Source organism: Cyclopterus lumpus, chromosome 20 (genome assembly GCF_009769545.1).
Source record: "Cyclopterus lumpus isolate fCycLum1 chromosome 20, fCycLum1.pri, whole genome shotgun sequence".
Taxonomy (NCBI): Eukaryota; Metazoa; Chordata; class Actinopteri; order Perciformes; family Cyclopteridae; genus Cyclopterus; species Cyclopterus lumpus.
This window is the reverse complement of record NC_046985.1, coordinates 17,480,950-17,506,788: the sequence shown is the minus strand read 5'-3', so window position 1 is coordinate 17,506,788 and position 25,839 is coordinate 17,480,950. Positions and strand designations below refer to the sequence as shown.

Genomic DNA, 25,839 nt, shown 5'->3' with positions numbered 1-25,839 from the left:
ATTTTGAGTCCAGAGGAATTCCATTGAGGAAATTAATGGTTCTCATATGTGTGTTTCAGGAGTGTCCTTGTCTGGTGGACAAAGAGTTTATGGCCTCTCTGCAGAGTGTTTCTGTCATGCCGGTCTCGCCTCTGCTCCTCCATAACATCTCTGAGGGAGTGGAGCTTCAGTCTGGAGACACACTGCTCCACGACTGCAGCAGCTGGTGAGCAGATAACCTTCCAGTCATGTCCCACCTACGGTCCCACGCGTCCTACTACACACACTCATCGACTGCAGGGCCCCCCCCCCCCCCCCTCTTCTGTAGCGGCTGCGAGCTTGGCAGGTGGAACTGTTCCTTGGAGCATTGCCCGGTCAACGGCGGTCTGTCACCCTGGGGCTCCTGGAGCCCTTGCTCGCTGTCCTGTGGCGGTCTGGGACTGAAGACTCGCTCCAAGAGCTGCACACAGCCGGCCCCGGCCCACGGAGGGAGAAACTGCCAGGGGCCACGCCAGGAAACCACTTACTGCCAGGCCCCTGATTGCCCAGGTACAGGAGCCAGTTTAAGTAGAGTAGATAGTACTGTATGTAATGGGTGTGCAATCAACTTGCAGGTGAGGGAGATTATTATTAGTGTCTCTACATTGAATGTAATTAAAGATATCATTTAATTATAAAGGGTTATATCCATTATATATAACAGACAGTATTTAATGCCATGTTTGTGCACAATACTAAATGGTGGAGCTTGTACTGATAATGAATTGTTGCTTGGTGTTGGCAGTGATTGTTGGTCCGACAGAAGAACCAGTTTTACCAGGTAAAGTCTCCCTTCAAACAGTGTTTAATACCAGTTAGAGTATTCTCTGTTGTTCCTTTATAGTTCTTCCTCAATTACTTTGTCACTTTATTGGTCTTTGCAATTTCTTTGTCTGTGTGGTTTATTTTAAACCCATATTCTCAAAGTAATCATTCAAACGACTTCTCCATCTTTCCTCCTCGATCGTCTTTAGATGAGGATGCTGGCTTCTCTCCGTGGTCATCATGGAGTCCGTGCACAAAGCCCTGCACGGACGCCCTCAACCCGGCCACGAAGTCCCGCCATCGACAGTGTGTCAGACCCCCCTGCTCTGGAAGCTCTCACCAGGAGAAGGCCTGCAACCTGCCCCAGTGTCCAGGTCCGACCCCTCATGTTATCTCTCTCTGCTGCTGTCAGGATCTCTGACTGCTGCCAAAACTTTCCCTGCATGGTCAAACATGACCTTCACATTCCATCTGCTCTCTTACATAGTGATCCTGTTCTATTTGAGAAAAGAACTTAACTACCAATACTTCAGCCGCTAATAGTACAGCATTGCAGTGTACTGCTCAATAACATTTGTGATACAATGTAAACTGCTTATATCAGACAACAGGGTGAATTATTCAGATATTAGGAGCCTGTGTTTGAGAGAGCACATGATGAAAGTAATGTTCAGCAATCCTCCAGTCAAAATATCTACACAAACAGTTTCACAGCATCTGTTGGTTTGCTGTTTGGGACCGTTTGTGCTGTTGCTTGGTTTGTAATTTATCCCCATGCTTATCTCAGGGACGACAGAACACATTTTTTACTTGGACTTATTGTTTTATATACATTCAGCGTGACATCAGAAGAGATTAGTACAGGCTGGCTGTAGAACTTTGTTTGAGGATAATGTGAAGTTTTATTTGTACATAAGCTCTGATTTATTCATTTACTGTAGTTTTCCTTCCAACAGAGGGGTTAAACAAACAAATGGAAATACCATCCACCCAAAAACATATTATACCCTGTTTGAATGTGTGTTTGTGTGATTTCTGTGTCTGTTCGGAGAGGATATAGGTTATGAATACAATTCTCATGGTTCAGCCATTATTTTTGGCTTGAACTAAAAAGTATGCCGTAACTCAATGAATTACTAATTAAAGTGAAAACGGAACACAGAGCTCCTTTTTAAAACGCAGTCACATCAACTGAGCAAATATTGTGCAATTAGTGTGACCTCCGCAAACAAAAGGTTTACTGTAATTGCAGTGAACTGTAACAGCAGCTGAATGGAAAACAAGATGAGATACCAGCAAATAAGTCACAATTAATTAGCTTTGTGGATATTCACCTACTACATCCAGCAGTGTTGTGTAATATGTTCCCAGATGGGGACGAGTTGTGTGTGGGGGCAGACTGCGCAAAGAGGAACTGCTCGTGGACAGAGTGGGGGGAGTGGAGCTCCTGCTCGCGGTCCTGCGGAGTGGGTCAGCAGCAGAGGATCCGCACCTTCCTCAGACCCCGGACCAACGGCTCGTGGTGCGAGGACATCTTGGGAGGAAACCTGGAGCCTCGCTTCTGTAACATCAAGCCCTGCCGAGGTCAGCCTACCTGCAGTTGATCGTATGGTGTCAATCTGCAAACCGTTGACACGATTGACGTTCATGTCTGCGACTGCTCGTGTCGTTTTGAGCACAAATTGTCAGTTTCGGGATTGTCCATTTTCACTGTTTCACGTCTGTGATAATTGTTGTCAGATTTACTTTATTGTTGCGCGGACTCTTAAATCAGTCTGCACCTACAATTGCGTAAAATACCAACTATTTGATAACAATATAAGTAGATATTGTGTATTTACGTGGAATGAATATGACAGGGCAGAGTAATCCACCACTATGGGCTTAGAGTGACCGCTCAGCCTCAAATGTCTCGCACACACTGTGCAAGTTGGTATCAGTTAGTCATAACCTCATCAAGCACACATCTATGGAGTAAAGAGTTCCATGTGCACCCTATGAATAATAATAATTTTAACAAGATTGGCCGTCAAGATTCTGTAATAATGTGTGTGTTCCTGTCTGTGAAGCCTTGCTGCCTCAACGTTTGGATTAACAAATTGGTTAAAAGCTGTCCTGTTTATCACGACCCAAGTCCTTTTTTTATTTTGGTCATTTTTTTGTAATAATATCCAAAGTATATCCACTTTGCTGAGTACATTGTTATCAAAACCAACCGAAATGATGGCGAATGTGAACATAAGAGCCACGTTGTTCTAGACTGGAATGATCATTTAGTGTGAAACATGCAAAGACCCCGGTGTTCTGTATGCATGTGTGTGTGTATATCATGTGTGTCTGTGTGTGCACCATGTAGTGGATGGAGGTTGGTCTCGCTGGAGTCCCTGGTCTCGCTGTGATAAGCGCTGTGGCGGCGGGCGCTCCATACGCACTCGCTCCTGCTCCAGCCCTCCGTCCAAGAACGGAGGGAAGACGTGTGAAGGAGAAAAGAACCAGGTCAAACCCTGCAACACCAAACCCTGCGGTGAGACGGACCCAACGTGTTCACACACACACATACACACACACACACACACACACTTGTTAAGTTTAGATTGCTATGAATCCCAAGGACAGTTCACCCCGTCGATGTTTTACGAGGTGAGGCTTGGCATTGACAAAGTGAGCACAGCCGCTGATCAGCGTTCTTGGTGTGAATGCGAAAGGAAATGCCTGTGGCATTTTCACGGGAAAATTCATGACCTTCTGTTTGTGTATTGTCAGATGAGAGAGGGTGCCCGCCAGGCCAGGAGTTCGTGTCGTGTGCCAACCAGTGTCCACAGCGCTGCTCAGACCTCCAGCAGGGCATAGAGTGCCAGGGCAACACCGAATGTCAGCCCGGCTGTCGCTGCCCTAAAGGCACTGAAGCTGCTCTCATTTTATTAACAGATGAACTGTGTGTGTGTGTGTGTGTCTCCACCAGCTGTATCTGAATGAGCCTGGATGATGTTTAGTTAGGATTAAATAAACCTGGTAAAGGTAAACTATAGCCATGCATGTGGTCGAGGACTAGGTCAATTAGAGAGTTTTCTTTCCGCTAAAGTTTGCATTTGTGGGATGTTATGACCTCAGTTGTTCTAAAATTAAGGCAATCCGCTTATTGTTTGTTTTTTCCCCAAAAAATTGTCCCTATCAAAACTGTTCCCAATGACATTTTTGGATTATCTTTAAACCAAACACAGAATTATCATTTTGAAAATAGAGGTTGCTTTTTTTTCTATTTTCTATGTTTCATTCATCTCAACTGTATTGACTGGTAGTTGTGCATTGCTAGATGTGTCTAGAAACAGATATAGGTAGAGATAGGTGACAAAATATGTATTTAATATTTTTGGGGAGTGAGAAACCCCTCCTAAAAAAGCTGCTGCAATGGGGTCCAATAAAAACCCTTTGTCTGTTCGCTAACAGAGTGCACGTTTGGAATAACTGCTGTGTGTACTCAGGCCAGTTGCAGCAGGACGGGGTGTGTGTGCAGCTGTGGCAGTGCGACTGCGTGGACTCACTGGGACATATTTGGGAGGCCGGCAGTTTGCATCAGGCGGACTGTAACAACTGCAGCTGCTCGGACGGACAGCTCCTCTGCACCAATCACAGCTGCCAGGCCACCTGCATTTGGAGCTCCTGGTCTAGCTGGGCAATGTGCAGCGTCTCCTGTGGGCAGGGCCAAAGAACCAGATACAGGTGAGAGGAAATCACAAATGCCTGTTTGATCATATCATTTCCAAATTCTTTGATATATCAAATAAGCAGCAGCGTAAACCAGAAGCACACTGTTTTGTGTCAGGTCTCTGGTCCCGGAGACTGAAGGAGCTGACTGCCAGTTTGAGGAAGTCCAGCACAAATCCTGTGACCCAGGACCCTGCTCACCTCTCTGTCTCCATGACAACCGGGAGCTCGGAGTGGGCGACACCTGGCTGCAGGGCGAGTGTAAACAATGGTGAGATGGATGCCCACATTTTAGTGATCAAAGGGTTTGCAGTGTAAAGAAAAATGAATTGAAAGGGTTCTGCTTCTTTTTTTTTTTACTCCTAGCACATGCACCCCAGAGGGAGATTACTGCCAAGACATTGACTGCAGAGGTGGGTCACTGCAAAAACTAAGAGTAAATGTTGTTGAGTAGACTTAGCTTACACTAATAGCTCCTATGAATGAGAATATAAACATTGCTATTTGACCTATGACAGGGACCTGAAAAGTTGACTGACTGCCTTTAAAGATGCATATCGAATGACCAAATCCTGTGTGTTGTGTCCAGTGGATGGTGGTTGGACCCCTTGGTCAGTGTGGTCCGACTGCTCAGTGACCTGTGGACATGGTGCACAGGTTCGTACCCGGGCCTGCATCAACCCCCCTCCACGTAACAACGGGTCTCACTGCAGTGGGCCGGACAGAGAGGCACAGGACTGTGTCACTCCTCCCTGTCTGGGTTCGTTCAATCGATTCATACGTTCATTTACATGAGGATAACGTAGGTAAATGCAGTTCACACTGGCTCCGATCATATTGATTCTCTTGTCTCCAGATGACCTTTGCCCCTGGTTGCCGTGGTCACCGTGTTCCCGGAGCTGCGGCGCAGGTTCAGCATCGCGGCGCAGGGTGTGTGTGTGTGAGGAGGGGGGAGACGCAGCGTGTCCCGATAACATCGAGGCTGAGAGGAACAGAGAGGAGACCCAGCTGTGTTATCGGCAGCCCTGTCCAGGTACAGGCACAACTACACACGCTACTCTGAGGCCGTGTGGGGGCTGTCCAATGAAACGTCTCACTTTTGTCATTTTATTCTGAGGTCTTGTTGTGGGATGATATGAATTATTTCTGTGTCTGAGAAACCATGATAATTAGGGGGAATTTAACAGATTCCTATTGGTAAATTGAGTTGCTGCCACAGTTAACAATTGGAAATGATATAGAATAGTTACAGTATTTTATTGGTGAACACAGTTGGTCACTTCAAGGACTTATTAGGAAACGTTTCTATTTTGTTTCGCCCAAGCTGACTCATGACGCATCAAATGAACAGGAAACGGAAATATAGATTCTCTCTCTGAGAGAGAGATACTCATAATATTGTAAATGTCACAGATTTTGTTGGCTACATCTTACTAAGATCATTCTGAAAACACCTCTCCTGTTCAAAGATAGGACCCCTCCCTGTTCTATAAACAAGTGAACGGTGAAATACAGGACATGGACAAACACGGGTTACTCAGAGTACTAGATGATGAGCAATAATGTCAAAATCTTTGTTCCGTCCACGAGGAGATCAGAATCAGAATCAAATTCCATGTATGTGTGCACATACATGGAATTTGACTCTGGTTACACGTACGCTCTCGTCGTACATACATATTTAAATTACAAATGACAGGATAAATATAAAAGACATTAAAGACCACAGGGTAGCAACATGTATGTACAATAAAAATAACAACAATGACAATAAATTGGGGATGTTAGTGCAGAAAGGTGGAGTTTGCATGTTCTCCCCGTGGCAGCGTGGGTTCTTTCCGGGCTCTCCGGCTTCCTCCCACAGTCCAAAGACATGCTGCAGGTTAATTGATCTCTAAATTGCCCATAGGTGTGAATGTGAGAGTGAATGGTTGTATGTCCCTGTGCCCTCGATGGACTGGCGGCCTGTCCAGGGTGTCCCCTGCCTTCGCCCTATGTCAGCTGGGATAGGCTCCAGCGCCCCCGCGACCCTAATGAGGATAAGCGGTATTGAAAATGGATGGATGGATGGAGTGCAGAAAGGTGGTAATAGTGCAAGTAGTGCAGATGGAAGTGATTAAGTGTTCATCAGAGTGACGGCCAGTGGGAAGTAGCTGCAGACCTGACGATCCGTTGTAGTCTGTCTCTGTCCTGTTTGGTGGCCGATCCAAACAGGACTAGCGCAGGAAGTACAACCTCTGCTGGGCCTTTTTCCGGATGGTGTTGATCTTGGAGGCCCACTTCAGGTCCTGGGAGATTGTGGATCCCAGAAACCTCCAGGTTTGGTGGGGACCAGAAGGTCTCCACCGCCGACACAGTGCAGTTGAGTATGGTGAGGGGGGGTAGTGTTGGGGGGCTCCTCCTGAAGTCCACTGTCATCTCCACAGTTCTGGGCTTGTTCAGCTCCATGTTGTTCTGACCACACCAGAGAACCAGCTGTTCACCCTCCCGTCTGTACAGACTCATCACCATTCCTGATGAGGCCGATGACCGTTGTGTCGTCTGCGAACTTCAGGAGTTTAACAGACGGGTCCCCTGAGGTGCAGTCGTTGGTGTAGAGGGAGAAGAGAAGTGGGAAGAGCACACATCCCTGGGGTGCACCAGTGCTGATAGACCGGGTGCTGGATGTGATTTTTCCCAGCCTCACCTGCAGTGTCCTGTCTGTCAGGAAGTTGGTGATCCACTGACAGGTGGAGGCGGGCACGCTGAGCTGGGAGAGTTTATGGTGAAGTACCTCCGGGATGATGGTGTTGAACGCTGAGCTTCAGTCCACAAACAGGACCCTTGCATATGTCCCTGGGGAGTCGAGATGTTGCAGCACATGGTGCAGTCCCATGTTGACTGCATCAACCACCGACCCGTTTGCCCGGTAGGCAAACTGCAGGGGGTCCAGCAGGGGCCCTGTGATGTCCTTCAGATGGGTCAACACCAGTCTCTCAAAGGATTTCATGACCACAGACGTCAGGGCGACGGGCCTGTAGTCATTCAATCCTGTGATGGAGGATTTATTGGGGACCGGGATGATCAGGGAGCAACTGAAGCATGATGGGACTTCACACAGCTCCAGTGATCGGTTGAAGATCTGCGTGAAGATGGGGGCCAGCTGGTCAGCACAAACTTTCAGGAAGGAGGGGGGTACACCATCTGGGCCCGGAGCCTTCCTGATCTTCTGTCTGTGAAAGAGCCGACTCACATCCTTTTCGCAGATCCTCAGTGCCGGAAGGGAGAGGTGAGAAGGAGGCAGAGAGTGTAGGTGGTTTGTGTAGTTCGTGAGTACTTCCAGGCCTCTCCAAACTGACGAGGGGTCGTTGGCTGAAAAACTTGTCCAGTTTTCCAGTGTATCTCTTCTTAGCTACCTTGATCTCCCTCATCAGGGTGTTTCTGGCCTGGTTGTACAGAGTCCTGTCCCCACCTCTGTAGGCCTCATCTTTAGCCCGACGAAGCTGCCTGAGTCTTGCAGTGAACCAGAGTTTATTGTTATTGTATGTGCAGAAGGTTTTAGTCGGCACACACATGTCCTCACAAAAACTGATGTATGATGTCACAGTGTCAGTGAGCTCATCCAGGTCTATAGCAGCAGCCTCAAAAACACTCCAATCAGTGGAGGCCAAGCAGGACTGTAGCTCCAGCTTGGCCTCATTGGTCCATCTCCTCACCGTCTTCACCACAGGCTTTGCAGATTTTAGAGATGAACCAGACAATGATCAGAGAGTCCCAAAGCTGCACGAGGGACTGAGCGGTATGCGTCCTTTTTGCAAAGTGTAGCAGTGGTCCAGTGTGTTTTTGTCCCTGGTGCTACACTTAATATGCTGTCTGTGATGCTGTATTTAAGGTCTGTATATACAATAAGTTTGCTTTCAAAAAGTCCTCCTCCAGAGGAAGTGGCAACCGTCTAAATGTCTCCTAGAACTGATGTCATGTCCTGCCTCTGTGAAGTGGTGCACATCCAAGTTTTTTTGTTAAATATTGTCAATAAATTGATAAGTGCATGTTGAAATATGTGACGATCCCTGCCTTGTTTGAGACCCCGGGTTGAGTTGGGTGAAGTCTATAAATGGACCCTCCTGATCACATTGGTTGTGTTGAATGGTCATAATTCTACTTATTAAATAATCTTTTTGCGAGCACACATTTATGTGTATGTGCGCCTATTTCGCTTCAGACAGTACGATGATACATTCATTAAACAGCAGCAAACTATCATGAATTATTATTGTATTTATTTTTAAGAATGGACCATATCAACTCCAATCTATATCTCAATACATTCTCTTATTTACCTTTATAACAATATAAATACAATTATCCTGATTAATCACTGAAAGCTTAGTTTATTTTGTGGTAAGATGTAAAATGATGTTGTAACTGTTCTTAGTCCATTTATAAGGGCTAGATATCACATATGTATTGAAGATACCTGAGTACATTTATTTTAGTTTGTTATACAATAGGTCAATAAATGGGTATATTTTCTAACCGTGGCCTTAGCTCAATTGAGCAATTGATTGATTCAATAAATGATTTGATATTATCTGTTGAGCCATCTGTTGTTGTTAGTGTCAGATCATAGTGGTTGCTAATTGGATTGTAGCTGTGCTTAATTAGTTGATGCCAGTGAAACAGCTTAATGCTGATTATAAAGGAGGAGGGCCTTATGTTTGGTGTATAAATAGATCTGGTATTCGCTGATTAACTTAGCAGGAGACTCGCTCGGACCAGCTCTGGGTCACGTGAGCACAGGTCCAAGTGCTGCTTCACAGAATCTGAGAGCATCACAAATAACATGAAGTGCTTGTTAGAACCAGCATGAAAGCAGCACCTGATTGGTTGACGTTGTTTGCCTCTGCAGGCTGCCCCATGTCGGAGTGGAGCGTCTGGTCTCGGTGCTCCTGTGCGTCTCAGAGGCAGCTGCGCTACCGTGTGGCTCTCTCCCCAGCCACCAGGGGGCAACAGTGCACTCCTGTTGAAACACAGAACGGGACATGCAGTCTCAGTCAATGTGATGGTGAGGTAACATCATAGTAATAACAATACGTATTTGTGTGTATGAAAAAGGAAAACTGTCTTATGCTCAAAGTGCACAAAAAATGTTTTCGGCTGGAGAGATTTATTTATTTTTGTTCTGCCTCGCCTCCCAGGGCTTCTGTATGGAGATATAGATTCCACAACTATGAGTGAGCTGCAATCAAATGCTCAACTCCCTGAGAGAAAGATACATATAGCAACAGCTTAAAAAAACGGATACAGAACGTGTTTGATCAAGTACAGGCATATGATTGTGTGCATTTTTGATTTTGTGCATATTTATAATGTATTTCATGTTTTTGTTATTTTGCAGATTGCGAAGCCCCATTTGTGTACTCGGCATGCGGCGAGCCCTGTGAGAAGCAGTGTGCACTGCAGGGCAATGGCGCTCTGTGTGTGGGTGTCCGGGAGTGCACACCTGGCTGCTATTGCCCGCAGGTGATCATTTTGCTCACCGCTCTGTTCAAACCGACATTCACATTCACACCGTTTAACTCACAATAAAGCAACACTGAACTGGATCATTCTAGTTATGTCAAATGGTGAAGAATTGTCCTCGGGGTTCACGTTTCTGAAAATGACCACGGAAGGCGAGACTTATCCCGATACTGTGGCGGGAAAGACATTTTTGATTTTTTTGATTGATTTTTTGATTTTTGATTTGGTTCCTCCTCCTTATTGCAAACTCTATATGTGCAATGTAGAGCAAGTGACAAACATTTCAAACATTGCATGTAAGCATAGTTGCATACTGCTGGACTGTGTGTGTGTGTCTGTCTCTATGAGACCACAGCAGTGATATATCAGCATTAGTTTGAAAAGTAAAATATGCTGTGCTACATATTGTTGTTAATACACCACCGTGATATGATTTATGATTACAATGTTCTAATGTTGTTTTGCCCAGTTTGGGAGCAACCTGCTTTGATTTATTGGAGAAATTCCTCTCTCATAGACTGATGTTATACAGCAGCAGTGAGGGAAGATAATGAAATATGGAACAGGAAGCAGATCACCAGAAGTTTGCAACATAAGTTTACCATAAGTCATTTCACAACTGTGGATTAGGTCTACAGTGCACCGCCATTGAGAATATTTAGGCCTGCAATACCACATTTGTCTTGGTAGTTCTGGCCACACAAGGTTGACATGGCAAACATTTGTTATTTACACAACCAGCAACAACATTTTCATTTGGAGATGTGTTTATTTCCACCTGAAGAATTATTATAAGACCGATATTTGCTCTCTTTTAGCTCATTACCTTTTTGTCTCCACAAACTCTTGAGGGAAATACGAGTCTTTAGCATATTTATTTAAAAAAGCTCTCGGTGCCTCAGCTCTTGTTTTCAATCATGTGTTTCCCCTTCCAGGACCTGCTGCAGCAGAACGGGAGCTGTGTTCCTGCAGAGCGGTGCGGCTGCATCCACCTGCAGCAGCAAGCTTCAGGCCAACCACCTACACCTGTCACTGTCCCTCAGGGGGCCTCGGTCACCATAGGCTGCAGTACCTGGTTAGACCCTGGCTGTTACAAACATATGGAGCTCCGGCAGAGGGGCTAATGTTTTCTGTGTTAGTCCCCCAGTGACACCAAAGTAGTTTTCCACTTTTCTAAGACGGAACGATTAAGAAACACTGTCTGTCTGACTCAGTTTGACATATTGTGATTCTAATGTGTTTGTTGGCTGTTCTGTCCTCCAGCCTTTGCCATGATGGAACTTTGCAGTGTGACATGAGAGAGTGTGAAGGTAAGAAAGCAGGGCAATGACAGTAATGTATATAAACTCCTGGTTGAATGATGCAATCATCATCCTGTTCACCTGCTTCTTCTTTCCTTCTTTCAGTCATCCTCAGCGAGTGGTCAGAGTGGACCCCCTGTTCTCCCTGTGTGCCCTCTTCCTCCCTGCGGCCCAGCAACTCCCAAGCAGGAGTCATCAGTGGCAGTAAAATGGTCTCAATCCAAAGGCGTTTCCGAGCCTGTTTGGACCTGGATTCGGGGCTCCCTGTCTCTAAAGAGGAGGAGGAGAGCCAATGTCCAGAACCCCTGGGGGAGGAGAGGCTCTGTCCAGATGCCAACGTCTGCAGAGGTAACGGTTTTCATCCGGTCAAAAAGAGGTTCCCGGAAGAACCGTGTGTGTCCTTTTTCTCAGTCCAGAATTGCAGTCCGTTCCTCAGTCTGCCTTTTGTCAAACTCCAGTTGCTCCTTTAATGGGACGGGTTTGCTCCAACCCAGTTCCCCTCAGCATGTGGCAGCAGTTTGATACTTTGCTCCCATCAAAAGATTGTATGCAGACAATGCAGGGACCAATTCGGAGCGACACAAGCATCACACCAGAGAAAGAAAATCACAAATCGGGTCAGAGAGTGTGATTTCTCTTGGAAGGAGAGGGAAATACTTTCATGCCAAAATATTGCATGAGTGGAATACAATGCAATGCACATTATTGTTTCAACAGCAACACGGAAATTCAAAGTCCTTTACATAAGACATAAGGCACGTTTTATAGGAGACAGAAGGCAGTATAAAAAGATTTTGAAAATACAATAGACGTTAATATTTCATAAAAACAGACCAAGCACTGGATTCACAAACTCAAGAGATTCAATTAGAGAGACGTGAGAGAAAGACACAATTGAACCTTTTAAAGATAACATGTTCAGGTATTTCAGAATTCTTGACACAATCTTACAGTTGCTTGATGAGTGGTTGATATGGTCACGTAAATCTGTGTGTCGTTCAAGTAATTATGGTCACACGTTTCATCATCCACGATCTAGTAGGAGTTGGTTGTCGAGGTTGAACAGAGGATGCCCGGGAATGGAGCCCAGTACCCTTTTGTTCACTCCGATGGGGAATTACAGACACAAAGACGTCTCCACCCTGCGAGTAAGATTCCTACCAGATTAGGAGAGTGCCAGAAACACCCAGTTTGCAATTTATGGTTTGTGGAGCATTTAAAACTGAAAATAAAGATCAGCTTTTGAATCTCTAGAAACAAATCAAAAGTGTGGGGAAAGGTTTTCGTTGTTCTTCCTGTCTTTTAAGATTAACAATCACCTTTAGTTTTACAGCTTGCGATTGGTATCCACAGTGAAAAATGACAATGTGCATCTTCGCCGCGCTATTCTCATTATTTCCCTGAGGAGTGGAAAAGGGACTTGAAGGAAAGGAAGAGTTTAATGTCACGGTTTCTGTGGGGACACGCACTGTAAGGCTGATGTGAGTGTGTGTGAGTGTGTGTGAGTGTGAGTGTGAGTGTGAGTGTGAGTGTGAGTGTGAGTGTGAGTGTGAGTGTGAGTGTGAGTGTGAGTGTGAGTGTGAGTGTGAGTGTGAGTGTGAGTGTGAGTGTGAGTGTGAGTGTGAGTGTGAGTGTGAGTGTGAGTGTGAGTGTGAGTGTGAGTGTGAGTGTGAGTGTGTGTGTGAGTGTGTGTGTGAGTGTGTGTGTGAGTGTGTGAGTGTGAGTGTGAGTGTGAGTGTGAGTGTGAGTGTGAGTGTGAGTGTGTGTGTGTGTGTGTGTGTGTGTGTGTGTGTGTGTGTGTGTGTGTGTGTGTGTGTGTGTGTGTGTGTGTGTGTGTGTGTGTGTGTGTGTGTGTGTGTGTGTGTGTGTGTGTGTGTGTGTGTGTGTGTGTGTGTGTGTGTGTGTGTGTGTGTGTGTGTGTGTGTGTGTGTGTGTGTGTGTGTGTGTGTGTGTGTGTGTGTGTGTGTGTGTGTGTGTGTGTGTGTGTGTGTGTGTGTGTGTGTGTGTGTGTGTGTGTGTGTGTGTGTGTGTGTGTGTGTGTGTGTGTGTGTGTGTGTGTGTGTGTGTGTGTGTGTGTGTGTAATGAGTCAACTCTACCAGCCATCCATTCTTCTCCAGCCCCTCTCCTTTGGATATGAATGGGACTGTCTCTGAATTACCACCAATGCCCAATGAACCTTAGGTTTGATTTGCATGTCAAACATGTCAAATCTTACACTTCATCATAGTTGGTCCAGCTATCTTAAAGTCCTCAGGTAGTTTTTATTTGCTATGAATGAGAAAGAACAAACTCTTATCTCGAACATAGAAATCGGACATCTCATTGGCTCAAGAACACTTGTACATAAGTCCATAAACAGTAAGACTGCTTTTGTTATCGCAGATCATCAATTAACAAAATTACGGCTATTGCAGCAGCTGGCGTGATGATTACAGTCATTTTAATTAGGATGAGAACAGAGTTGCCGGTGGTTGATGATAATCAGTCTACCCGTTACAGATCTGTGTCAGTGGAGTGTGTGGAGCGCCTGGACGGCCTGCGCGGAGCCTTGCAGCGGCGGAGTCAGGCAGCGCTACAGACGGCCCACGGCCTCTCCTCCAGGACCCCGCTGTAAGAGCCAACAGACGCAGAGCCAGAGCTGCAACACAGGACTCTGCCCAGGTACAGCTGATCCAACTGGCCACACCTAGATTTATATTTACATATCATCACAAAAAGGGTACAAAAAAGGAGATTGTGTGTTCAGATCCTTTATTGCGAAGACATTAGTTGCCGAACAAATCTTTTGAATCCCTTTCTCTCATTGACAGAAAGTGCAGAAAATGTCACTTCCACATGCAGTGAGCTTCGCTTCTCTCTTTATTGATGAAAAGCGGCAAATATTAATTTTCCGTGTCTCGCAGGTGAGCGCTGTGAGGATAGGGGGCGGACTTACCAAGAGAACTGTGCCAATCAATGTCCTCGAAGCTGTACTGACTTATGGGAGCACGTGCAGTGTCTCCAGGGAGCATGTCACCCAGGTAATCTTTGACTGCTAGCATTAACAGTAGCTTGAGTTTGGCTTGCTGGTTCAGCTAGCAAAATGTCTTTCTCATTTTTCACATTTAATTTCTCAGGTTGTCGGTGTCCGAAGGGACAGTTGCTGCAGGACGGCCACTGTGTGCCAGTGGAAGAGTGTCGCTGTGGTATCCCATCAGGCAACGGGACGCTGGAGTTCATCCCTAAAGAGGAGCTTTCTGTGGACTGTAACACCTGGTGGGAACAGCTTTGGCTCCATTTTATTTATTAGACGTGAAAAATCACATTTACCTATGAGCGTGTAGAAAGGTGTGTCCAAATTGGTCTGTAATATTAGAAGAAGATTAATAGCAGACTTTCAGAATTAAAAGGCGTTTAGGGTAGAGATATTTCTAGCAGGAGATGCAGCTTTTATCTCAACTCTCCAAACACCCCTTCCTCTGCAGTGTGTGTGAGAATGGCACTCTGGTGTGCAGCAAGCTTCAGTGCCCGCTGTATGAGCCCTGGAGCCCATGGAGCTCCTGCTCAGCCTCCTGTGGACGCGGCCAGATGACAAGGACGCGCCTTTGCCAGGACACAGAGGGCGGCCCTTCCTGTGCTGACACCACGCAGACGGAGCGCTGCGATCTGCCATCATGTCCAGGTTTGACATGGAGCAAGTGCCCACACCAGTTCAACTTGGTGTTAAGAAGGGCACATTTAACTTCCTGAAAGCTTTCTGTGTTATCACCTGTCAGTTCTCCATCTGTGTCCTCTCTATCTCTCTATCTCCCTCCAGTGGGATGTTGGTTGAGCGAGTGGTCACACTGGACTGAGTGCAGCGCCAAGTGTGGCGGCGGGGCGACTGTGCGGAACAAGACGGTCCTCAGAGAGCCAGAGCCTGGTGGGACGGCCTGTGTTGGACCGCTTGAACAGCACACTGTCTGTAACACCAACAGCTGCCTGCCTGGTAAACACACACACACACACACACACACACAGACACAGCTGAATATATTTCCACCAAGCAATATTCTTACATTGTGTGGTTGCCAAGCAACTCATAAGAACTCTAACGAGTGGTATTTTAAGTTGGTTTATTCCTAGCGTTATGCAGTCAAAGGTGTGACCTCAAATGTGGCTGAGACTGTTATCAAGACATAGACTGCAGCGTGTGCAGAGAGAAAAATCACACACGCACACATGGGTATTTAAATATATCAAAATATATATGAGGCATGATGTAATTCAGTCTGTGTTTATTTGTCCGTGTGTCGCAGAGTGTCCAAGGGGGCAGGTGTTTAGTGACTGTTCAGGTTCCTGTCCATATACCTGTGAGGACCTGTGGCCACACACTCAGTGTTTATCTGGACCCTGCACCCCTGGGTGCAGCTGCTCTCCTGGACAGGTCTGTTGTGGGTGTGTGTGTGTGTGTGTGTGTGTGTGTGTGTGTGTGTGTGTGTGTGTGTGTGTGTGTGTGTGTGTGTGTGTGTGTGTGTGTGTGTGTGTGTGTGTGTGTGTGTGTGTGTGTGTGTGTGTGTGTGTGTGTGTGTGTGTGTGTGTGTGTGTGTGTGTGTGTGTGTGTGTGTGTGTGTGTGTGTGTGTGTGTGTGTGTGTGTGTGTGTGTGTGTGTGTGTGTGTGTGTGTGTGTGTGTGTGTGTGTGTGTGTGTGTGTGTGTGTGTGTGTGTGTGTGTGTGTGTGTGTGTGTGTGTGTGTGTGTGTGTGTGTGTGTGTGTGTGTGTGTGTGTGTGTGTGTGTGTGTGTGTGTGTGTGTGTGTGTGTGTGTGTGTGTGTGTGTGTGTGTGTGTGTGTGTGTGTGTGTGTGTGTGTGTGTGTGTGTGTGTGTGTGTGTGTGTGTGTGTGTGTGTGATACGATGTGATATGTCCTGGTCTCGCGTGTCCCTCATACTGTAGGTGTTGCATGAAGGCTCCTGTGTGTCCCTCTCCGACTGTCCCTGTTCACCGCTGTCCCTACCGACTGGCCACCCACGCTGGAATGTCAGCACCGAGGAGGTCACAGAATCTCGGCTGCCACCTGGAACGGCCATCCAGCACCTCTGCAACACTTGGTAATACACCGTGCATGGTTTCATCCACTCTTAGAGTCATGATGTAGCTTTGAGTTCAGAGGCTGGACCCTCTGAATGATATGAAGAAGGGTCCTGAAGGAATTTAAATGCCAGGCTTAATCTGTACTTCCTCTCTGAATTAGAGTCTAGTCATATATTTCAAAATGTATGACCATCTTTAATTTAAATGGCATACAAATTGTGAAAAACAACAACTACCGGAGCGGGTTGCATCAACATCTAGTTACATTGAATCTGGTTGATATTAAATGCATAAAACTTAGTTTTGTTGCATTATTCACACCGTGCTGCAGTTTCTGCGAGGTTTTGTCTAAAAAATGCTTTACCTCTGCTTCAAACGGTGGCTAACGGGCAAAAGCAGAAGAATGTTGTGGGGAAGAGAAACTGATAATAAACTCCACTCCATAAATATCTTACTGGCTGCAGACAGAGGAGAGCACAACATTAAAAAGTGTGCGTTTTCCAGCACCAAACTGAGTGGATGGGGAGTTATGGCTGTGTGCGTTCAGTGAGCTTGAACTTGACCTTCTTGAGCTAATGTACCGACTGTATGGACTAATACACTATGATAATTTCTATTTTTTTTTATATTTGAGGTGATGATATTTGATATTTTTTTTATATTTGAGGCACTGAGGTGGTTTAAATAGTCCTTCATCAGCATTGCCTCTGTTGTACTTTTAATGAATTGGTACATTCATAAGCTGTTCAATCTAATTGTCCTCCCAGTCTCCCGACATTTTAGGTCTACTGTAATACAGAGTCTGTCCTGCAACAAGGTTAATGGATTTAGATTTTCATAATTTATCAATAGTTTCTCTTGTCTGTACAATAGCTTAAAGACATTCTGAATTTGTCTCTTTTTATTCGAGCGATCTCATGATCTAGGTCTTTGGTTTGTACCCGCTTGGTACTGTAATGTTTATTATTGAATACATTTAATTTTGTTGTAAAGTTTTATTTTAAGAATATGAAATGCAACATCAAGCTGTTGCTCTTACACACCAATCACTTTACAATAATCTGCTGACGGGGAAAAATGTCTGGGTAAAAAGTATTCTCATAATAATCATTGATCCACCTCTATGGTTAAAGTTATGTTACGTTTACACTAAAAATACTTGGTTATGGTATTTTTAAAGCACAAAATCTAAAATGTGTAACCATATGTGCAGGGGTTCCTGGGTACATACGTAACATACTTACTTAAGTTAGCCCAGTTACGTAACAGACCGTGTTATTTTACTCAGCCAAGTGACAATGCGCTTTAGCCAGCAATGCTGGGCCACCCTCAGTTCGACCATGGTCTGATTCATTTATGCTAAATGCACCACACTATCCCAAGTCAATAGACAAGGACACTTTGAAATTAAAATCCCTCTCAAATCATCTCTGAGTACATTTTTTTAAAGTGTTGTGGAGCATCGGCAGAGTTGAATTTCATTCATACGGTCAACAACAATCCAGTTAGGCGATATCTGCTGTAATGGATAGTCTGGCATGCAGCAGACGCTGTAAGTCATCTCATCTTCCTCGCAGTGGGGTTTGATACTCATTCAATAAGTCAGATGGAATATCAGTGTTCAATAATGTCCGCCTTGCTGTTTTCCTCTCTCACCAGTGTGTGCCAAAGAGGAGCGTTCAACTGCACCTCGGAGCTCTGTGATGGTGAGTGAGGCTCCGTCCCAGCTGTTCCTACCGAATCGCATGTCTCGCACTTCCTGGGCTCTGAGCGGTGAAAGCAGCGGCAACAACAATGATGATCTCTGGTTGGACCGCCAGGGCTGCGATAGATATGTCAACCCTATCTATAGTTAGCAACAGCTGGTGCAACAGTTGGCTCACACACCTGAGCGACGGTCACATCAATCACAGCCCACTAAGGCCATTACGGGACTTTTGTTAGGTAAACACGGGATACCATCTGGAACTAGCGGAGGGGAGAAAGAGATGAAAGATAATGGGGAGCAGAGTGAAATCTCTCATATCCTATAAGACAACCTGTATTGGTCATCATTTAATCAGGGGCGCCTCCTCTCTCCTCTGGATTTGGTCGTAGTGAAGGGGGGTTGTTCTCACATTTTGAGAACTATTGATCGTGGTAACGTTTTACTCAACACCTCCACATTGGATTTTTGGGAAACACTCTGGCCAAGAACAGTGTTTATTGTTGCCTCCTGCAGCATTCAATATAACCTACATTTAGGTCAGAAGAACAATAGGTGCCTGTGGTAATGGGAGCACAATCAGCCTGTAAACTCACAATGAAGGATCTTTTTTTTAACACTGATTCTCCCTCAGCGCCTCATCAGGCTCAGGATAAGGCAAATGGGCAAAAGGTTTCTACTCGTGAAAACAGCAGGTCATGTACTAATGAAGTCAACAGTGGTCAGTTGAGGAGCAGTTATTCTCCGGCTAGCGTATCGTGTCTGTTATTGACTTCACAGTCTGTGATTCATTTTGCAATTGGGGAGCTTACTCGCACGAACCATCCTCTCACATGTGCTACTCCTTTTCTGGAGTGCACACATTGTAAGACACATTGTAACATTAAACCGCTGAGCGTGTGTGAATTCAGCAGGTAAATCATCCTGTGAGACGATCTACATTGCTGCAGCAGGTTTTTTGGTAATTTCTGTCAAATTAGTGTTTTGGGAAAGCTCACGTTGTTCTTTGTCAGTCTGGATAACAAACATGAGGGTCTTATGAAGAGAAGGAATGAAACACAGATGTTTTTTTTTGTGTGAGATATTTTTTTATCCTTAATGCTCAAGGGGGGCCTCTGAATCCAACTCTCTAAATATTGCAAGCAGCCTTTGAGGAGTCTTTTACACACAAATGAAAATATTGTATGTTGACATCTTGGGTTTGGTTCTGTAGCCTATTTCAGCAGTATTTCTTGTCGGTGGTGCCGTTAACAAATGGCTTTAATACAAAGCAATGTGAGGTCGATATGTGTAATTGTATTTTCATCATGGGCTGAGGAACAGCAGGTAAAGTGTGACTGTTCATCTCACTTCCCCTCCAGTGAGCTGCGAGTGGTCCAGCTGGTCCCCGTGGAGACCCTGCTCAGCGAGCTGTGGCACGGGGCAACAGAGCTCCACCAGAATCATCCTGCAGCCTAGCCGGTACGGAGGGGCCCCGTGTGAGGGCCCCGAGCACCGCACCAAGACCTGCATGGCTCCCAACTGTGGTGAGGGAGAAGAGAGAAGGTGGTGGATGTTTTGTTTATTGTAGTGGGGAATAAACTGTGACTAAGCAGCTCACAGTTGATTCATTAAAAAGGTATGCTACTGAGTGCTTGTCATATCAAGCATAACTTTATTTGTCCCCAGAGGAGCAATTGGTTTGTGCAGCAGTCAAAATAGAAATAACACGTCATCAAAACCACAGACAAGGCAATTAAATACAACTTGTAAAAAGGCGGAAACAAGAAGGCAAGGCAGTCATCGGGGACCTGTCAACATGGAACATAGCCAGCTCCCTCAGAAAAAAAAAAGGATCCGTTTGATTTTTTGTTCAAATCAAAGTTTAGGGCATTATTGATTTTAATGCCTCAAGTGCTTGTGCAGCTCAACGATTTCTACATCCTGACCGTTTAATTGTAGTGTTGACAGGGTCGGAGTGTTGGCGTCCAAAATCAATACATCTTTGTCACATTTAATTCCAAAGAAAGGCTTCTTGACACCAGCTTAAACCATTCCACCTCCTTCAGCAGGCTCACTATAACAGTATCATCTGCAAATGTGTGTCCTAGCTGGCTTGTCCTAGTTATTTCCTTTGGCGCATAACCCTATTTGACTGTCCCAGGTTCATGTTTTCAAATAATTTTTCACTTTAACGTTACAAAAAGGAAGTGCAGGATGAGCACTAACAAGCATAATGTCACCACTAGTTGTCAGTGCAAGTGGAATTATTAGACTGCAAGCAGAGCACTCACTACAGCCCCGTCTACTTGGGAATGTGGAGAAAGCCACGAGGCATAACTGGACCTGTCAAGCCTGTAATTGGACCACTGACGTTTGGGGGAGTGGTTTAGCAAATAGTTAATTGGTGTTGACTGGTTATACAATGTTTTTAAAAAGAGAAACACTTTTTGATACCTGTGCTCCCTTTCCCCTCGACCCCAATTTATCATTATTTTATCATTTTAAGTTCCCCTCTCCATCCTACCGTCTTCCTGTCTCACCTTCCCTCCTCTTTTTTTTGATTTTTTCCTATCCTCTCTCATACATTTGTCCCCTCATCTCACTGCTCTCCCTCTCCTCCTCCTCTTCCCCCCCACAGCGTGTCCTGACGGGGAGCAGTGGAGGAGGAGCGCGTCGGAGGAGCATATGCTGTGTGAGAGGAGCTGCCAGGACATTTACTCCGCCTCTCCCGTCAACTGCAGCCGCTCCGCCGAGGGCTGCGTGTGTCGGGAGGGGCTTTACCGCGACACCGGGGGCGCTTGTGTCATCCCCGCCCTCTGCCCCTGCCATGACCAGGGCATCCAGCGGGAGGTACACACACACACACACACACACACACGCACACACTGGCTTACACCCAAAGTCAACCGACATCTGCTGCCCTGCTGACTCTGCAGCTCGTCGCCATTGTCCCTGCCTCATTGTGCAGTGCATCTGAACCGTACCATTATCGGGGCGTTTACGTTCCGTCCAATTCGCTCCCATTGTGTTATTTACTCATAAAGAAGGGCCCATTAGAAGATGAGTGACATACCCCGCGGGCCACATTACACCACATTGCCGCTCCATCCCTCAGCCTCATCAATGATGCAGGAAGTGCCGTAGAAAGCCGGTGTTGGGACCTCAACTGTGCAAGCCTGCCAGGAATTATTTATGAAAGAGGGGATATTATAGGATTATAAGAATTAATCATATGCTGACAAGAGGTCACGCCCCCCCTCTTGATCTTTCTTCTTCGGACCTTTTATTCTCTCTTTTTCTTTCTTTCCTCTACTATACCTCAGCTTTGTCTCTCACCAGTCCCTCTTCTGCTTTCATTACGATTCATAGTTCAATCTCTCACTTTCTCCATCCTTTTTCTTTTTTGTCTCTCCGTCTTCTTCTTTCTTTTTCTCCCTTCATCTTTCAGTCATTCTTCCTATCTGTCTCTCTCTTTCTTTCTACCTCGCCTTGCTGTCTCTCTCTGTGTGTCAGCTGGGGATGATTCATGTCCATGTAAAGAGCCTCTGTGATCTTCTAAACTACCTCATTGCTATTAGGCCAAATGGCCCGGTGTGAGCCACAGCGCCTTTGTACGGGTAAAAACTGAGTATTGTTAATGATTTCTATAGTTAACGGATACAGAAAATATATAATGTAGTCTGTATAATGCGTTTCCATAATTACAGCATCATAATAGGCCTCCATAACCTAAAGTATGCACAAGGGTGCAGTTAGAGCTTTAGTGGTTTTGCTGAAAATATAGATTCTGAGCTGGGACCAGCTGCACTTTATCAAACCTGCATTTGTATGTGTGTGTGTGTGTGTGTGTGAGCCAGGCAGGATCAGAGTGGGATGAGGGCTGTCAGTCGTGTCGATGTGTCAACGGGAAAGAACTGTGCCAGTTAAGATGTCCGCCACTCCACTGTGATGAGGTGAGACACGCACACACTCAGTGCCAAACTGTCTGACTGTGTATTTGTACTTGAATTAAATTAAGTATGAATATCTGTTGCTTGTCCTAAATACCAGAAAAATCAAGAAACTTTACTGGATTATGGAAGAAATCCTGTGAATATTTCAGAAAAGATGTGTTTCTTGCATATGTTCTCAATGGCCGAATATACCCAGAGATATTAAAAGGACAGCTTACTCAGTAGGAAAAGTATAACAATCTCCACCAGCTGAGAAATGGTTTCATATATCAGCATTTTATACAACTGTGTACTTTATGCATGTAGTGTACGTACTGTAGGCATGTACTGTATGCATGTACTGTATGCATGTACTGCACGCATGTACTGCACGCATGTATTGTACGTACTGTATGCATGTACTGTACACATACTGTATGTAGTATACGCATGTACGTACTGTACACATGTACTGTACGTACTGTACTGTACGCGTGTACTGCATGCATGTACTGCATGTACTCGCCGCTAAGCCGTCAGTATAGACACAGAGCCGGATCGGCCGCTGAATTATGGCACATCCAATGTCTGTGACTGGGACTACACACACACACACACACACACACACACACACACACACACACACACACACACACACACACACACACACAATGGCCGCTGCAGTAGAACTGTAAAGTGGACAGTGTCTCTCACTCTAGTTTGCTTTGCATGCATGACAGGTGCATAGCACTGGAAACCAGTCTACTCTACGAAAGCCAATCTATTATGTGATGTGTGATTTATCTGTTAAGTAAACTAAGGAGGTTTAATATCTAAGCACCTTATTTAACATGGCTGTTTGAATGAAAACAGAGGGATGCTGATGCTTTCCAGATGTCAGGGATGGCCAATCCAACTCTTCCATCAGACATTAAGAGGTACCAACTAACATTTACTAGTGGAGGAGGAGCAGATGCACTGTAATAACTGTCCCTCTCAACTCCATGGACTTCTGGACAGTTCAATTGAAGCGTGATTTACTCTTATCAGATTCAATTGGACCATGAAACTATTAGTACTACTAGTATACTACTAGTATTTAATAAGAGAACGATTAGAAGGAGTACTCTATTTCTCCTAATGGCCCTTGCGACTCCTTGAGGGCATCCTGTCATATTTTATTTTATTTTATTTTATTTTACGCTTACCGCATCCACTTACAAATGAAGGTTCACACAATGTGCGACCAGTTTCCCAGACGAATACATCAGTCCACTCCTACTCCGAAGGGGTTACAGGTCGCACAGCTCTGTTGATGACAAACGTCTCAATTATCGCAAGCAAGGGGAATAAATGCTCTGCTCCCTCAAGAATGTGTGGGATGTTCTCTGCAAGTCGCCAACTTAAGTAGATCAATACCTGACCGCCGGATCCTCCCACAAGCCTGCACTTAGTCCTTTACCGTGCCCCTGCAGTGCACCTCCCATGAAACACTCAATCCTGGTCTCCTCGTGAAACGTAATGAAGTGTCATTCCAAACTGGTGAAGCTGAAGCCAGTTCTGCTAAATGAATGGCACCGTGCCTGATATTTAAGAGTCTGCTGTATATATTTAAATACTAATCAAGTCACTTTATTTTGCAACAACATTATGCGTACGTGTAGGTAATTGGATCGGCATGCATGAGGGATTCTGGGTACAAGTGCATGCTTGTCATTGCTGGCGACAGCACGTCCCCAAAAACAAAGTGACTGCCTTCATTCATCACATAGTGCTCACTCATGCGTGTTCTGTATGAGTGTTTAACAGCTGGTCAGCTGGCCTAAGAGCTGAGTGGTCAATTATGTATACGGGCTCTGTAGAAACTAGAGGCAGATGAAGGAAAAAAATTTAATATGAATACATTCTGTGACAGGTGGAACTTTTGCGACCACATAAATACAGAGTATACCCAGTCCATCAGGTATAAAAAGAGGAGAAGGGTCTAATCATCGTTTGTATCATCTCCCTGAGGCTGCTCTCAGAGGAATACAACTATTTTCCTTTTTCTTCGTCTCCCCTCAGCTGAAACTCATTTCAGCCACATTTCATTGGTAATTAAGGAAAATAAACCCTTTAACAAGAGAAAGAGTCTACAGGCACACAAGCAAAAATGTTGACCACGTTCATCATATTGGTTCCATTGTAGTTTAGCATGTTAGCATTTGTTTGCTAATCAGCACCAAATAAACGCAGGATGTCATTGGTTTTGCAGGAATCTGATGATGAGCCAAAGTATTGGACACATTTGACCTGATTATGGAACACATGAACAAGTTAATGCAGTTCCTCCTGACAATATGATATAATACAATAGTTGAGATAGTTCAGTCCATGGTGAACTCATCAACCGGACACTAAACTAAACATGTTTTTGTGTCATTTGGGTGAACTAACCCTGGAGATAGAGAGTGACCCAAAGATCTTCTCTCCGTTAGTGATGACGTTGACAAAGGTCCCAGCAGAAAAGTCAACCGCCTCATCCTTGACTCAGCAAGCTGAATGTATATCCTTAACTCGCCATGGTGGCATAAAGGCCTGGGGGGTAAAAATATATCGCGCTGACACCCAGAACTGTAAAGAGAGAGGTTGATTGCACACAAAGTAAACAGTGGACGCAGTGTTCCACCTGTGGTGTACACTGGTCCGTACGCCGGTGCACCGTGTCCCTGGAGGATCTCTCTTTTCTACCCATGGCTGTACGAAGTTAAGTTATGCCTCAGTGAAAGCACTCTTACCGGGCCAATATGAAAAGGTCATTTAATGCAGTGTTCCCTCTCCTGACTGACTGCGAATTGGTTCCTGACAGTGTACTCTGGTATTTATGACTCGGCTTACAGTTGAGCACAAAACGAAATCTCCCAACATGCCTCCACTGGGAGGCCCTTTTCAAGGTGACGGATGAAAGGTCCTGTTGTCACATCGGGTGATAAAAGCCATCTGTGTGTTTTCCTCCCAAACTCCAAGACTCCCCTTTCTTTTTTCCTGTGCCGGACACATTAACAGAGCTGTTATCTCACTCTCACGGCCTGAAGACGACACAAATTTGACCACCTTTCTTCCGTCGCAAACTAAAAACACATCTTTTTCGACTATACCTTGAATAGGTAGCACTTAAATGCCGTAGTAGCACTTAAATGTCCCTTACCGATAGCACTTTGTTGTTTAGCACTTTAGTAGCACTTAAATGGCACTTACAGATAGTACTCTGTAGTTTAACGTTATTGAAGAAATGTACTTGCTTGATTCTTGTTGTTCTGAGTTTAGACTCACGGTTTAATGCACTTATTGTAAGTCGCTTTGGATAAAAGCGTCAGCTAAATGACATGTAATGTAATGTAAATGCCACGAGCCCCTTCAACGGAAATGACAAGGAATCCACATTTCACAACGTTTTCCACCTCCAGACGCATACGCACATAACTCAGAGGACTTCGTGACCTCCTACCCTTTTAAGTGAGTGAGCTCCCTCCATCCCTGAGGGGGGGCTGGCGGCAGTGCAGAGAGGAAGGAGAAGTCCTCGGGGTGAAACGCTGTGTGCTCGTTAGAGAGATTTTCTAGTTGGGTGAAGTTTCAGGGCTTGAGCTGCGTCTGGTGTTGGTGTGGGTGCTGAAGCCTGCTGTCAGACTGTGTGTGTGTGACTCTGTATGCTAACAGCAGCTATTCTCAGACAGGGACACCACGGGACACAGTGCTTGTCTCTGCACTGTTCTGGATTTCTCTTCCTCTGTAGCTCCGCTGTCTCTGTCCTTTTGTCAGTGCTGTCTTGCTATTTTTGGTGTCCTTCGTCCTTTTTTGCTTGTTTTCGGGCCTTTTCCCATCTCTATGCTGGATCTCAA

The 25,839-nt window shown here is 45.4% G+C and overlaps 1 protein-coding gene across 1 annotated transcript in view; it reads left to right on the top strand.

Annotated features, from left to right (window-relative positions):
* scospondin (subcommissural organ spondin) overlaps positions 1 to 25,839 on the top strand; it is a 74,716-nt gene that overhangs the window by 40,686 nt on the left and 8,191 nt on the right. The window contains exons 85-112 of the mRNA XM_034560613.1: positions 60 to 205; positions 308 to 528; positions 764 to 799; positions 993 to 1,157; positions 2,155 to 2,367; positions 3,140 to 3,307; positions 3,547 to 3,681; positions 4,266 to 4,503; positions 4,607 to 4,759; positions 4,855 to 4,901; positions 5,078 to 5,248; positions 5,345 to 5,521; positions 9,377 to 9,532; positions 9,866 to 9,990; positions 10,926 to 11,065; positions 11,254 to 11,300; positions 11,397 to 11,639; positions 13,792 to 13,953; positions 14,196 to 14,312; positions 14,409 to 14,547; positions 14,757 to 14,953; positions 15,089 to 15,259; positions 15,570 to 15,697; positions 16,205 to 16,359; positions 18,002 to 18,052; positions 19,413 to 19,573; positions 20,668 to 20,879; positions 21,887 to 21,982. Coding sequence (XP_034416504.1) covers positions 60 to 205; positions 308 to 528; positions 764 to 799; positions 993 to 1,157; positions 2,155 to 2,367; positions 3,140 to 3,307; positions 3,547 to 3,681; positions 4,266 to 4,503; positions 4,607 to 4,759; positions 4,855 to 4,901; positions 5,078 to 5,248; positions 5,345 to 5,521; positions 9,377 to 9,532; positions 9,866 to 9,990; positions 10,926 to 11,065; positions 11,254 to 11,300; positions 11,397 to 11,639; positions 13,792 to 13,953; positions 14,196 to 14,312; positions 14,409 to 14,547; positions 14,757 to 14,953; positions 15,089 to 15,259; positions 15,570 to 15,697; positions 16,205 to 16,359; positions 18,002 to 18,052; positions 19,413 to 19,573; positions 20,668 to 20,879; positions 21,887 to 21,982 — 4,170 coding nt within the window. The remainder of the gene's footprint in view (positions 1 to 59; positions 206 to 307; positions 529 to 763; positions 800 to 992; positions 1,158 to 2,154; positions 2,368 to 3,139; positions 3,308 to 3,546; positions 3,682 to 4,265; positions 4,504 to 4,606; positions 4,760 to 4,854; positions 4,902 to 5,077; positions 5,249 to 5,344; positions 5,522 to 9,376; positions 9,533 to 9,865; positions 9,991 to 10,925; positions 11,066 to 11,253; positions 11,301 to 11,396; positions 11,640 to 13,791; positions 13,954 to 14,195; positions 14,313 to 14,408; positions 14,548 to 14,756; positions 14,954 to 15,088; positions 15,260 to 15,569; positions 15,698 to 16,204; positions 16,360 to 18,001; positions 18,053 to 19,412; positions 19,574 to 20,667; positions 20,880 to 21,886; positions 21,983 to 25,839) is intronic.